Source organism: Gymnoscopelus braueri (assembly GCF_963280865.1).
Source record: "Gymnoscopelus braueri genome assembly, chromosome: 16".
NCBI classification, from domain to species: domain Eukaryota; kingdom Metazoa; phylum Chordata; class Actinopteri; order Myctophiformes; family Myctophidae; genus Gymnoscopelus; species Gymnoscopelus braueri.
In genome coordinates, this window is record NC_137616.1 from 25,883,009 (window position 1) to 25,898,383 (window position 15,375).

General features: G+C 41.2%; 2 protein-coding genes across 2 annotated transcripts in view; one reads left to right on the top strand and one right to left on the bottom strand.

Annotated features, from left to right (window-relative positions):
• Window positions 1-7,135, bottom strand: part of otofa (otoferlin a) — a 99,403-nt gene extending 92,268 nt beyond the window's left edge. The window contains 1 exon segment of the mRNA XM_080452383.1: window positions 6,757-7,135. Within this exon segment, the coding sequence (XP_080308509.1) occupies window positions 6,757-6,838 (82 nt within the window). The 5' untranslated portion in view covers window positions 6,839-7,135.
• Window positions 7,136-8,282: 1,147 nt separating this feature from the next.
• On the top strand, window positions 8,283-11,453 carry cimip2c (ciliary microtubule inner protein 2C; the record flags this gene model as incomplete). The annotated part of the gene is made up of 4 exons (XM_080452759.1): window positions 8,283-8,359; window positions 8,455-8,722; window positions 10,887-10,978; window positions 11,450-11,453. 4 exons carry the CDS (start codon window positions 8,283-8,285, stop codon window positions 11,451-11,453), a joined length of 441 nt encoding a protein of 146 aa, XP_080308885.1.
• Between the last annotated feature and the right edge of the window lie 3,922 nt (window positions 11,454-15,375).

The window sequence follows — 15,375 nt, forward strand, 5'->3', positions numbered from 1 at the left end:
TCCCTGATTTCATCAATATGACGTCATAGAATGGCCTCAAGTACCATGATAATGGGTACTGCATTAATTATTCTGACAACGGGTACAACGGGTATTACATAACCGGAGGGGCATGTGTTCCCAATAGGCATCGCTCCCAACGGGCATCCGCAGAACTTTAATTGTCAAAAACTGTAATTGTGTAAATATCCTGACATTCATTGATTGTTTATGTGTGGGACAAATCCCACCTACAGCAGCTCTTTCAAGTGTTTAAACAAGCAGGTTATAGAAAATAATTGTCTTCAGTCACTGTTACTGTGAGTTACTGTGCGTGTGCGTGTGTGCGTGTGTGCGTGCGTGCGTGTGCATGCGTGCGTGCGTGCGTGTGTGCGTTCATGCCAGATGAAATGCAGGTCATAAGAGAAAATAATTAGGATTTAACCACAAAAGCAAACAAAGGAGATGGTCTGAATGGAGCCACAAGAGACGAGAGAAAGAAAAGCAGAAAAACAATTGGCTACAAGATGAGTCATACGGCCCTGGAAATGACGGAGCAGAGAGACAGCAAGTGAGGGAAAAAAATTAGGACATCAATACTTTGCAAAACAATTACATGCATTTCCTCAGGCTCATAATGAATGCACAAACGAAAAACATTTAATAAATAACTGAAGGGAATAACAATAGGGTGGAGGGTGGAATCTAATGATGCATATTCTCAAGGTAATGAAACACAGCTTGTGTTGCAGGGCCTCCATATACAGTGGATGTGGCAGTCTCTCTGTAGCCCTCTGTCGCTGTCTGCGTGGGGTGAGTGTGCACGTGTCATAGGTATCATGGTTTGTCTGTGTCTGTGTGCAGCGCACGTGTATGACAAAGGTGCCTGCAGTCTCTCTGTCTGTCTGAATTGTAAAACAGTCATGTCGAATTACCCACGCTGTCTCTTGCTAGTAGTGCTGTAGATCCCATATGCCGGATGGACAGCTTGATTAGCTATTTCCACTCTATACTATACAGTGGGTATATGAATTCACAAAAATGTGAATGTGAACATGTTGCTGGGGTATTGGAAAACTAGTCAGGGGTTCATAATTAGTTCCTTGGCCTACTGGCAGCGTGCAAAAAGGTTTGATGGAAATAAATATCAATTTGGGGGTCCTTGACATGAAAATGTTTGAGAACCACTGAAATAGAATATGACGTTTTATAGCACCTCTTCAATAATATATTACTTAAGTGGGTTGTCAGTGCACATTCCTCTCGCTCCACTCTCCACTAATGTAATACTGTACAACAGAGGCCTGAAAAGTGACATTTGGAATAAGTAAAACAAGGACTAGGGCTGTCACGATAATTACATTTTAGTTGACGATTAACTATTGTGATTAACGATAACATTTAGTTTTTGGCATAAAAATATAGTAAATACTTTTACATTTAATATGCATAGTAAATATAACAAATACTGGTACCAATAATCAAAATAAATTATGTGTAAAACGTCTATTTCCGCTATTTTTCAACAGATTAATTTATACAGGTGAATGGAAACGCGATTATGTCAAATAATTGCAATCAGGTGATTAAGTAAGAATTGTGACAGGCCTAACAAGAACACCATTCACATTTAAGTGTAACAAACATTCCCATGCTTCGATCACACTTATGCAAGTGCTTTCACCTAACAGGGTACTGTAGGTTTCTGAAAGGGATCATACAAAGGTTAGGTAAGATAAGATAAATTGTACAGCTTCACTTTCTGGCAGCATTAGAAAGAGAGAGAAATTGAAAGGTTCGAAGACTCAGTGAAAAAGAAAAATCTTTGAAGGGGAAAAGGGTAATGGGGACGCAAGTGTTTAGACTTTCATGGTGGCTGTTAGCCTGGTAAACCCTCCCTCCGGAAATCTCATTTCCATTTGATTTCAGGAGTGAGTCTGGCCTGATCCGCCTTTCTGCAATATTGGCTGTGCTGGAGTTGGGCGGGAGTAATACCGTTGACTGACAACCCCTTCAGCCAATGATAATTTTTCCCCTTCAGCCAATCAGCAGTTCACCAGTCTTAATGTGACGCAACGAGACTTTTGAGACAGCCATACCCAAAATGGGTTGCCTTTTTCGGATACAATGGTGTCACTGCCCGCCCCTACCGGTTCTCTAAATTTGTATTTTTAAATAGGCTTTGTCATGATTAATTGACCACATATATGAAGTTAAACAACTAAATTCTATCCAAACGATATCTTATAAGTAAATTCCGTGCCTCAAAATAGAAGTTAGAGAGCTTTTTGAAGTAAAAAAATAGCGGAGAATTGGCCGCACAAGAAAAAGATGGCTGCCGTTCGTGTTTTGGGCTCACTCGAACTCGCCACCTGATTGGCCAACGTAAGCTGTCAATCACAGAACAATGAGCGACGACGCTGATAGGCTCGGCCGTTTGGCATACACAGCCAATATTGCAGAAAGGCGGATCAGGCCAGACTAACTCCAGGAATCAAATAGAAATGAGATTTCCGGAGGGAGGGTTTACCAGGCTAGGTGGCTGTGATAGACATGATGAAAAGTAATGAAGGCAGAAAAGAGGGGATTGGAAAAACACTACTTTAGACTCTGTAACCAAAAAACAGACATGTCACCCAGGTGTTTGTTAGAGTCCTTTCAATGTCAAACTAATTTAGGTATATGGAATTGGGAGCAGTCAAGGTGAAATTGCAACCAGCGGAGTAGCGCAATCCTTGAAGTGCCGGTCTTCATTTCTCTCTGTGTGTGTGTGTGTGAGTGTGTGTGTGTGTGTGTGTGTGTGTGTGTGTGTGTGTGTGTGTGTGTGTGTGTGTGTGTGTGTGTGTGTGTGTGTGTGTGTGTGTGTGTGTGTGTGTGTGTGTGTGTGTGTGTGTGTGTGTGTGTGTGTGTGTGTGTGTGTGTGTGTGTGTGTGTGTGTGTGTGCGCGCGCGAAGGGCAGGGTCACCTGGAACAGCGCGTTCCATCTTGATTGTGCCATTCTGGGCTGTCACTCAGCTTTAGGCCCATTTAGAGGTATGGTTTCCAGGAGATGGGGTGCATCCCAAATAGAACTCAAACCAGCAGGTGACAAGTAAATGGTAGAGATTGAAACTCATTTAAAGTGGCAAAGAAAAACTAATTGTCTGATGAATGTGCAGTGGGCTGATGGGTGGTAGATGGTTGGAGTGGGAGAGAGACATGGAAGTGGAGTGGAGGAATGAGGTGGAAGTAATTCCTTGATTATCTCCGCCAGGCCGAAGGCCAGGGATGGAGATTAAGTTTTCACCACTGTGTTTTTGTGTGTGTGTGTGGGGGGGATTAGCTGGACAGTCCCAATACAAAAAAAAATAATTGAGAGTGGAGTTGGGGTGCTAGGGATGGCAGGTCAGTGAATTGGACTCACTTCGGGTATCAACTGTGCGTGTGTCTGTATCTCACACACACACACACACACACACACACACACACACACACACACACACACACACACACACACACACACACACACACACACACACACACACACACACACACACACACACACACACACACACACACACACACACACACACACACACACACACACACACAATCGTTCCGCTTCAGGCTACTGTGCAGAAACCAAGCCTTTACACTAGCATCAAGCTGTCAAGAGTTGGGGGTGCTTTGTTCTTTGATGTTGCCAAGAGCTACAGATAACAGGCTATAGGGAGGCTTAAGACTCTGCCGTATCTACAAAAATGGCAATAAAATGAGCAAGTTCAGTATACCCATCAAAGGTTTGCCAGAAATTAATTGAGTTTTTAAATTGAGCAAGTTGGAGACATGAGTTTTGCTTCCTCTGATGTCTGGTCTTTAAAGATATACATTTTAGTCAGAAGTGATGAAGTGACTTTGGCTAAAAGTAAAGTCAAGTATGAGATTTCACCCAGGCTACATACTAGGGAATTCTATTGTGTTCTTTATCGCATCTCCTATGAGGGATGTAACAAAATCAATACATTGGCTGATAGCAAGCAATCTTTTTTGTCACTCAAGATTAAGATAGTCTAAATTGATATAGTTTCAAATGTTTTACCCTATAGAAACTAGATTAAGTTTTCCCTCTGTGTTTTGAGGGAACAAGGGGCCTGGAAGTCAAATTGGGTGGAGGGAGGCAGTGTAATATAATAACACCTCTCCACCTGCCAGCAGGGGTTTCCAGGGGTCATGGCGGTTGACTCACTCAGTGGGGCAGGGAGCTTCCTGACGAAGCCCTTCCTCTCCAGACAGGAAGCTCTTGGGAGACTGTACTGACAGTTTGTACCCGGCAAAAGCCAAGATGGATATCAGCTACATAACAATGTTGGAAGGCTGGCACAAGTAAACAGGTGAAACAAAATGTATCCATTCGACGGTCCAATAATCAGCATTTTTAATATATCCTCAAAAATGGACCTTTATTGGCTATAAAGGTGTTGAGAAGGATTCCAACTTATCAAAAGCAGGCAGAAATTGTGTAACTTTGGTTGTGGAAAACAAAATGTACAGTAACTGAAGCGTAAATTATACAATGTCTTATGACAGTGTCGCTTGGCAAAAACAACAGACTTATTTTCGGTTAGCGACACCATCGTGCGATAAAGTATAAATTAGGCTTTAGAAGTATTATGCTGTAAAGAGATCACAAGGAGACAATGACAATATCAAATCCCTGACAATATAGATGACAAGGTTCCTATAATATAATCAAGACCCTGGTGTATTGACTGTTGTGCGGATCACAATATTATTATTGATCCATTCTAGAGAGAGAGGGAGGTGGAGAGAGGGATAGAGACATAAAAGAGAGAGAGATAGAGACATAAAAGAGAGCGAGAGAGAGAGAGAGAGAGAGAGAGAGAGAGAGAGAGAGAGAGAGAGAGAGAGAGATGCACCAGCAGCATCAACAGAGATGCTAAACCTACTGTACACCAGCTGGTAGAAAGTAGACTGACCACTCTCCATCTGACACTTACACCCCCACCTCCACCCCAAGACAAGACCCTAATCCTACTGTACACCAGCTGGTAGAAAGTAGACTGACCACTCTCCATCTGACACTTCCACCCCCCACCTCCACCCCAAGAACAAGACCCTAAACCTACTAACCCCACCCCACCTCTCCATTGTATATCAATCAAGGAGCCATCTATGAATTTCGCTGCAGGGCAGTTATTCAAGAAGGCTTAATCTACTTCAGATAATAGATAGGCTAGCCTGATAGATAATTATTAAGTAATTCCTCTGACCTATGGGAGGCTATTTGGAGACAGGGCTCCGGGTCAGTGACGATGACAGCTGTGGAGTGGCGAACGCCCGGAAGGCAAGAGAGGACTCCTTTTATCACACAGGTCAATGCAAACACTCACTGCCATATGTTTCAGTTCATAGCCCAGGGGTCTGCAACCTTTTTGAAATGAAGTGCCATGTTTTTATATTCTTGATAGTGAGCGTGTCATATCAACATTAATTTGACACTACTTCAAAATAAAACATTTCCAACAGATTCAACAGATTCTATCCATAAATATAACATATTTTTTTCTTCTTTTGAAATATTTTCTTTCACATCAGGACATTGTAATGATCATTAGACTTATCATTTAGACGTATAACTTGTTATCATTTTAGCTCAAATGTTTGACTGTACCTTGTGCTGTTTACATTTCTGTCTAATAAAGTATTCAATCAATCAATCAAAGACTCAGTCATGATCTCCCATGACTCATTCCCCATGCAGTCCGAGTTCACACTTTAAATGAATGTAGAATTATGTGCCGGATTTTATTTGCATACATATGTGAGAGAACTTAATTTAATTGAATACGTTTTTTAATATTATTATTCTAAACAAAAATCCTCTCTCTCACACTTAAGCCAGAGTGCCGGTGATCACCCTCCCCTGTGTGCCAATGCTGGCTCGCAGCACCCGTGCCTAAGGTTTCCTATCCCTGGCCTGATCTAGCCAATAATAGGCTACTGGCCTATTAATTTGTGACTTAATTGGTGAAAAACAAAAACGCAAACACATTTTCGGACAATAATGGTCCACTCTCCTTCCTGCGTAAAAGGCGCATGGAAACATCAGATCGCGTCAGGTTGTTGTGGTTGCGTTGCAACGTCGCTGCGCACTCACACCTTCTGGGGATCCCGCATGCAGGGGGTTTCCCCAACTCCATGCACCCACTAGAAGGCGAACCGCAAGTCGAGTCGCATGGAGCACTGTTTTCCAAACACTGGGTCGGGAGTCGGGACACAATTGTGGGTCCCGGACCCATTTTTATGGGTCGCGAGTGAATATCCCTTTTTTCGTTTCCTACATTTTTATTATCATTTCAAAATATCCCCCCCCCCACAAAAAAAAAATAAGAAGGAAAAAAACAAACAAATGAAAAACTGTAATTTTCCACAATAATTTGATGAATATATTTAAACAAAATTAAAAAAATCCATAAAAGTAAAAACACGTAGGAAGTAGCCTAGTGAAAATAGCTGATCTACAAGCTCACAACGCGGCGCAAAGCGAGGCCTTTTGAGCTTGTAGATCTGCTATTTTCACTAGTTTGGGTCCTGGGTAGCTATGGACCAGAGCTAGGTCCCGGGCAAACATATAATTTCTCTTTTGGGTCTTGTGCTAAAAAGTTTGGGAACCACTGGAATGGAGTAGCCTATCTCAAACAAATCGCATGCGGCAAATTATGCATCGAGATATCAGCTTTAAAAAAAAAACGTTTCAGACGTGATATCTCTTCTTACCTCGGAATGTAACTTTGGCAATCCTGTCTCCTTTCCCGCGAAGGTAGGCGACAGTCTTTAAATGAACCAACAGAGCCATCATATAGAGTCCACTGGAAAGAGTCGCTATTTCTTTCCACACAACAATAAAACTTGATCAGATTAAATGTAGCCTAATCTAACTAGAGTCTCTCTTTAATGGTCTTTTTAGGCAGCAAGCCCATCAATGATGCGTCTTCTCAATTCGCGCAAACAACATAGCATCTTCCATTCTGCAGACAGTAGGCTATCTACTTTTACCTCCTGGCAAAGAGAGAAATGTTGAGTTATTGATGGAGAGTGTGGTGTCCCGTAGTTTCCTTTTATCCCTCTTTGTTCTTCTTGGCTGCTGCTTCCATCGCTCATATCAGAGCCTTACTAGAGCGTGTGTGGCAAACAGCAGGGATTTCTCTTTTGCTGTGATGGAGGAGGAAGGGTGGGAGGGGGGGCTAAAGCTCTGGGGAGGGGGCATCATTTAACAGTCCAGTGTTGGGCAGTGAATGAAATAGCACACAAATATAGGCTACAGACACATATAGGTTACTGTATGCAGTATGCTGAGTGTGTGTGTGTGTGTGTGTGCGTGTGTGTGTGTGTGTGTGTGTGTGTGTGTGTGTGTGTGTGTGTGTGTGTGTGTGTGCGTTAAATAAATCAATTTAATTAATTAAATTCAATGTCATTTATGGCACTTGCATGTCATTTTGGTAACAGGATAAGAGTGGGCACCTCAGTGTTAAATTGGCTATTTTTTCAAAAATACAAAAGCTGTATTTGTAATTGTAATTGTATTAAGCTTGTAATTTTGGGGCATAAACAAGAAGCTGAATGATCAAATTAAGTTTTTTGATTGATTGATTGAAATTTTTATTAGGCAAAAGTATGTAAAACAACACAGTTACATTTATAACACTTTTGTCTAAAAGGTCCGACCAAAAAAGTCCTTGCGGACTTGTTTCCGTTGGGGTCCTTGAATTAATTTCATAGACATAGTAGCAACCAAACAGTTCAAATCAACATAAAAAACAGAGAAAAAATACCACTATGTACAAAAAAAGCATCATGAAAAATTAAAAAAATATATATACAAAAAAAAGGGGAGCAGGGGTCATCTGTCTACAGGGAAACTGGTACTACCTCCTCTTATGGAGGAGTCTGATAATGATGTAACGTGTCGTGCCTGTTCACGTGCATGATCACATCATGTATACTTTACATTACTTAAGACTTAATTTTTCAATTTTACATCGAGGTGCCCAGATTTCCCTAGTGCCCACTTATCCTGTGTCCTGTCATTTTCATGCCTTATTCAAATGCTTAAACTTTTCCTAAACCTATACAAAGTGAAAAGTAAGCTCTATAGGATCAACATAGGCTCAGGCCAAAACTCCAGAAAGTGTTGTCTTCCAGTCGAGCTGCGTGTAAGGGACAGTTGCCAGGCAACACTTTGTTGCCCTAGGGTGAGTTACATTGTTGGGTCATCAGTCCAAGCTGTTCGTCGGTGTACCGGCATGGCTCTCAGAGGACACGACAGCCTCAGGATCATAACGCATAATGCAACCTACAATCCACCTGCTCTCATACCTGGGTGAGGCCTGGCCCGAGCATGGTGTTTCATTATATCATGTTGACTTTGACAGTATGAAATGAGCTAACCTGCGTTATTTATCTCCATAATTTCAGGTACAGCGGCCACGTCCCACACATCAAATTCCTGCCCGGAGAAACCTTTGGGAATGCAACCAACAGATATTTACAGGAATGCCGCAGGGGAATCGTGTCTGGCAGTAATAAGAATCTCTCCGGGAACATTGGAAGGTTCCCCTCCGTTAGTCCTAACAACATAATAACCCCGCGGGCACACGCTCACAGCCTGGCCGTCAGTGGAGCTTACTGGGCCGGCCTCAATGTGGACTATGATCGTCAGATGGCGCTCAAAACATTCGGACAGGTTGGTTCTACACCGCACAATGGAGAAAGGTTCCCAATATCAACTGGGGTGGGGAGACCCTCAAAGAATGCAACAGTGGTTGAAATAAGTAACTAAGTAGCCTACATTTACTCAACTACTGTATTTACTTAAGTACAATTTTGAGGTATAGGCTAATAGTTTTAACTTTACTCGAGTATTTCCATTTTTACTTTATACTCATACTCTACTACATCTCAGTGGCAGATATTGCACTTTCCACTCTCCACTACAATCATTTGAACTTTACCTGACAAGTTACTTATTATTATAACAAAATATACATTAACCAATCAAGCCATATTTTAAACTGGGTGCCTTGGATCTGTGTACCGGTACTTCTTCCACCACTGCAGTCCAATCAGAATGTGTCCTGTATGCCAATGGGCAACATGCTGGTAGGTGATACTGTAGCCTCCCTCCTCGCTGAAGCAAATGCACATTATGTATATCTATTCATCTCTAGTTAAATAGTTGGTTCAAAGACTGATATGAAGGAATATTACATCCAGACATCCATTAGGTCAAAGAACATCAAAATACAGCTTCCTTGGAGGAATAACATATTTAGTTAATGCCTCCCAGGCTGATGTAACCACTCTCCAATGCTGACAGGAAAGATATAGGCTACCTCCCAGGCTGATTATAAGGCCAGGGAACACTAGAAGCTATAATACAACCCTCCAAAGCTGATAAAATAACTGCCGCGCGCCAAAGGCAGATAGGAAGTAATGGACGATAAGACAATCCAGATCAATGTATCTTCTTGAGAATTAGTAAATTGGAGTCCTCCAATGCTCATATACTATAGCCCCAAAGCCTTAGAAGTTAAAAGGCTGATTAGAAGGATTTCTGAACATAGCTCAGGGGCATCAGTGTCTCAGGAGGTAGAACTGAGCAGCCGTTTGGGAAACGGAAGATTTCTGGTTAGATCACCAGCTCCTCCTGGCTTCGTGTTGAAGTGTCCTTGAGCAAGCACACTGAACCCCTAACAGCTACTGATGTGCAGGTTGGTGCCTTGCATGGTTGCATCTGCTGTTGGTGTGTGAATTAGGGCTGTGCAACATTTCATTTCAGCATCGACATTGCAAAGGATTGTAGCTCAAGTAAATTGGGTCAGTCAGACAGTCAAAATGTACTTACTACACTTACTTCTTCGTTCATCAACTAATCTGAAAGAAAAACATTACAGACTGGTCTTGCACGCACATTCTGCACTCACAGAGGTGTTATGTTGTCAGTCATATTGAACAACTGCCATATTTCCCTCTCTAATCACCCTACTTATTGCTAGTGACAAATTATTTAAAACTGAGCTATTGAAGTTATATATATATATATATATAACTGGTGAATGTATCTGGTGAAATTATTTAATTCCTGATTTTCTATAGGCCTATTGCAATAGGCCTACATATAAAAAAACTAAAATAAATATCACCATGTCAATTTTCTCAGATATGTTTCATCCCTAGTGTGAATGGATGAATGTAATACACATTATAAAGCACTTTGGACAAAGGCACTATAGAAATGCAGACCATTCAGCTTCGTTGGAGAGAGCTGGTATTCAATTTGAGGATGCCTCAGAGGCTGGTAGAGCTATAAGTGTCCACCAAGGCTGTTAGGATGAGTCCCTCCCAGGCTGGTGTTTGAAATGTGTTGTGGTGGGTTTGCGTTGATGCCATCTGGTTGGCTGGGCCCTTGGTGGGGCGGTACATAATGTTAGAGTCAAGCAAGGCATGTTGTGGTGCAAATACCAATAGTTCGACAATCTTCTATATACTATAATGGTTATATTTACAAAAAAGTTTTAGTTTAAGGAGAAAAGGGAGTTGGAGAAATTATGTTTTAACTGAAAAGTCACAAAGCGTCTCCATGTCCACGTAAAACTGAGAGCAGGCCCACAATAACACTGATTAGGTCCCACTGGTCGCTGTCCAAGGTGCTGAAAACATGGATTTACAAGAGTTTAGCTTGTCAAACTACCTTCAACGGGGCAGATTCCCTTATCAATATCTGGGGAGCCTTTCTCCACATGCTTTCTAACCAGCATTTCAAAACATGTACATTGTGAGAGTTTTGTACCGTGTTGCTTTTCAGATGCAGTCCCTGACTTAACAAGGCTGTGTCGTTTCCCCCCCAGCTGTCACAGAAACACAGGGAGAGATACAAGGACAGAACTGGGACCAAAGAGCTGGTCACTCACTTCAGTATCCCAGTGAAAGAAAGAGACAAGTAAGTACCGACAGGAACAGCATCCACAGATGTAAGAGAGAGAGAGAAGTTTAATATAAATATGTAGCTGGGCTATTTAGCAATGCTATGACATGTGTAAGAGTTTAATTGTTAAACAGGCTCAAGAAAAATTGTTGATCCATTTACTGTCTGGTGGATAATATTGATAAAGTATATATGGATATTAGATGTATACAAAATTAATTAATCTGTTATTTACCTGCAAACAGATACAAATTGATAAACCAATGCAATAAAATTACAAGCCTAATAGTAAAATTATTGCTTTCATTAACCTTGCTGAGATACTCTACGCTCTGCTGCACATCCATTCCATCTTCATGAGAAGACCTATTACCCTACTTGATAAGATCCCTCCTCGCTTGCTGACCAGGCAAATTAAAGCACACCCTGACACAAATAACCATAGGCATGTGTATAACAAGACATGACACCTTGTGCTGAAACTAGGTGAACCGTAACCTGAGGAGAAATTCAATCTTGTAAGTGTGTGAGTGTAGAGAATGCTATCAGTAACATTTTTCACTAACTTTTAGAGTTGCAACACTGTTTCTGCTGACTCATACTGTGTTTATTGAGAAGCTGCTATGTGTGAGCGCTGTGTGTGTGTGTACTGTGTGTGTGTGTGTGTGTGTGTGTGTGCGTGCGTGCGTGCGTGCGTGCGTGCGTGCGTGCGTGCGTGCGTGCGTGCGTGCGTGCGTGCGTGCGTGCGTGCGTGCGTGCGTGCGTGCGTGCGTGCGTGCGTGCGTGCGTGCGTGCGTGCGTATCTGCGTCAGGGGAACAGAGATTGAGGATGGCACAGAGTTGATGGAGTTTAGGTTATAAAAGAAGACAATATTAGACTCAATTACACTATTGCCCCCTGAGAGCGCCTGAGGACAGGGAGATGATGGCTTACAAATATTGATTTTGCGGAAATTCAATTTTTACAGCCAAAAGAAAGAGATTTATTTGTAACCACTTCTGAAAGAGACAATACCCTAAAGACAACAAAACTTTTTCTTGGCAATTCTATGTTTTTTCTGATAGTGACAATGAGAGAGAGACATGAAAGGCGAGAGAAAGACAGGATGACATGTAGAGCCTCGGGTCAGATTAAAACCCGGGCCAGCTGTGGGAAGGACTATAGCCTTATTTACGTGGTACAGTGTGTGCTCTTACCATGTGGTCCACTAGGCCTAGGGCACTACAGCCAGAGTACTTTTTATATCTGACTATAGTGAGGGCTTTCCTAGACCAACTTTTCCATTAAACTCAACTGATCCCTTAGGCATGAACAAAATATCAGTAGCTTCAAAAATAGTGCATCAGATACACAGAGGACAACAAATTAGGGTTTCATTCCCAATTGTTGTTAAGTAAAATATCTGCATGCATTGTATATTGCATATTTTATATACTTTGTATTACCTTTTAGCTATTACATATCTATAGTATTGCTATCGTTTAATTCTTTACATCACTGCTTATCTCTATATTTTGAGTAAATAGTTGTAATGAATTTTTCCTGTGTCAGTGTAACCTCACCAAGATAATGTCCTTGTATGTGCAAACATACCTGGCAATAAATATCCTTATTGAATCTGTCTCCTCTACATCCCTTTATAACTTCACATGGATTTAATAGAAATCAATACAGGACCATAGTGTTCATTTGGCTTTATGCAGTGCATCTAAATGGTAAGAATATAGCCAATATAACCACTCAACTCACCTCTGCAGCTTCCTGTCCCCTTTGAAAGAGAGACACAGCCATGGGGTCTGTGGCGTCCGCCGCTTCCAGACACTGCCCTCTGGCATCAGAACCACTTTGGACGACCGCAAGATGAGGGACTTGTACTTTCCACGTACATGAAGCTCCTGGCCTACAGGGGGAGATGTTGGCCTGTGTTCACTCTAAAGGGGGACAAAGAGCAGCAATTTATGTTAGGAATAATCTAAACTACAGCAAGGACATATCATTTTTGCCAAGAGAGGGGTTCAGCATTACACTGAAGAGGTTTGTTTTGCAATGACGACCTTCTCACTGTACATGATCCTGCTTATTACACGGCTACTTACAAACAAAATCAACAAATTGATACAGACATATTGATTTTAAAATGATTTTACAATTAGCTTACAAGCTTCCACAGTAAAAGAAATAGCCCACTATAGATGCTATGATTGGAACTGCATCCATAGCAACACGGTACAGTGGATTATTAAGTACTGTAGAAATCACACTTTTATCTCAGCATACTTAGGCTTACACCATTGCTTCACTTATTCAGAATTGTATTCTCTTTTCAGTCATCAGAAAGAAGAAAGAAATAGGAACTGTAAGCATTTGTCTGAAGGATCAAAGATTTGTGTTGTACTAGTATGCCTGCTGACTGGCTAATGTGCTTGTGGGATTTAGTTTCAGGATATCATATTGACACAATGCTATGTTGATATGTTGTATGGTACGTCACAGAGGATCACTGAAGAATGAAGAGAGTGGGAAAGTGTACAGTTCCCCTATGACATCAACATTGCTGTAATCATGAGTCATGACATAATGATCTTAGCCATGATAACAGATTGATACCTTTCTATAACTTGTCATCTCAGTCAAGCAGGTGAAAGCCCATTCTACAATGCAAACACAGTAAAATCCTCTGATTGTGTACAAATATAACCAAAGGGACACATTTGGACACAAGTGGATTTTACTGTGTGATATATCTGGGATTGTGATCTCAGCCCCTCACCGCTCCAAGGACAGTATACATCAGATAAATATAAAGTAGAAGTGAATGTGTGCTGCTGTGAATGTACTGTACCTATACAGTACTGTTATCCTCTGTGTTTGAGCACACTTCATGTGTACTCAGCACAAGTGCAATAATATAATGAATGCATTCATACATTCATTCAACATGTGCAATAATATTTATTTATTTATCTATGCTGCTATAAAAGCTACTACAGTATTATGTGCATTGCATATCATATAGGACATAGTTTCTAGCTATTTCTGCTCATGTTTATACTGTATGGTGAGTGAATATTGAAAATTCTACACTGCTTCCAGTGTAATGTACCAACCTCACCAAGATTAATACCTCATGTGCAAACATATCTGGCATTAACATAATGCCAGATAATTTGGATTCTGATCTGTGTTGTGGTGGTAAAAAGTAACAAGCATTGAGGTACAATAGCTACTGTATACCTCGCTGTACAAAGTTGTACTTTTGTGGAGAATGAGGCAGATATTCTACCTTTTAGCCCATTACATCTAAAGACTGATTTGTAATTACCCTATGTTATGCTCTGGTGGCAAAGTGTCACAAAAATAAAGTTCTCAGGTGGAAAAAAATGTGTTCAGGCTTAACACTGGAAATTATTTTAAGTCAATAGAATTATTAACATAATTTAGACAAGTATCCTGTGTTGTTGTAACTCAGTTTGGAGTTTCATCAAAAATCACTGACAGAGCTCAATATCAGCAGCCTACAAATCCATCATCATAATCCATCACAGGGAAAATAATACAACTTTATGTATATGCAAGCTGTAAAACCTTCCTCATTTAGGAAGAACTTAATTTCACCAAACGTGTGTATATTGGGTATAGCCTACTGTAGTGTCAGTGATAGTGAGATAACCACTCACTGTCAATAGAACTTGTCTGTGCACTTATGACCTAATTAAATAGGAAATCCTACTATCCTAGTAGGTTCCGCCATCTAGTGGTTAAAATGTCCCTTTTAAATTATTGTAAATTGTCTAGCTACTTTCTGATTTTTTTCCCAGATTGTGGCAGGACAGGACGTCCATGCACACGACTAACATGGATAATAGTCTTTGAGCCATTCTGAGATGCTCATATGCTATGCACAGACAGGGGGTGGAGATGAACTTCTAAATAATAGGGCATCATGTTTAAAGTATTGCATTTTTATAGCCTTTTAGCTCATTACAGGTGGGTCATTATTGCACGGATACGGAAAACGTTTTCTCTATCCGTTTAGCTAGATAATAGGCCTAAACTCAGCTGTGATTAAATTAGACCATTACGTAGCCTACTAGGCAGCAGGCATCACCGGGAGGAATGCAAGACCTTCGCCAAGGGATCAATAAAATTATTTTAAACTCGGGAGTAAAAGTCAAACAGCAGATGTTGAGCTGTGCTTTGAAGTATATTTACGGGGTTTCCTCTTTCACCCAAAGCAAGCCCGCCGCACGTCCACTGCCGCCAAAAATTCAAAATATCCTGAATTCAATGTTTTCAGGTTGGTTGACACGCACGGAGTCTGCGATTCTGGCATGGCGTTCCTTTCGCACCTGTTGTTGAAGCCAGGTTCCAAAATGGCTAGTAGTCCCTCCCATTCCTTGATTCTGAATTG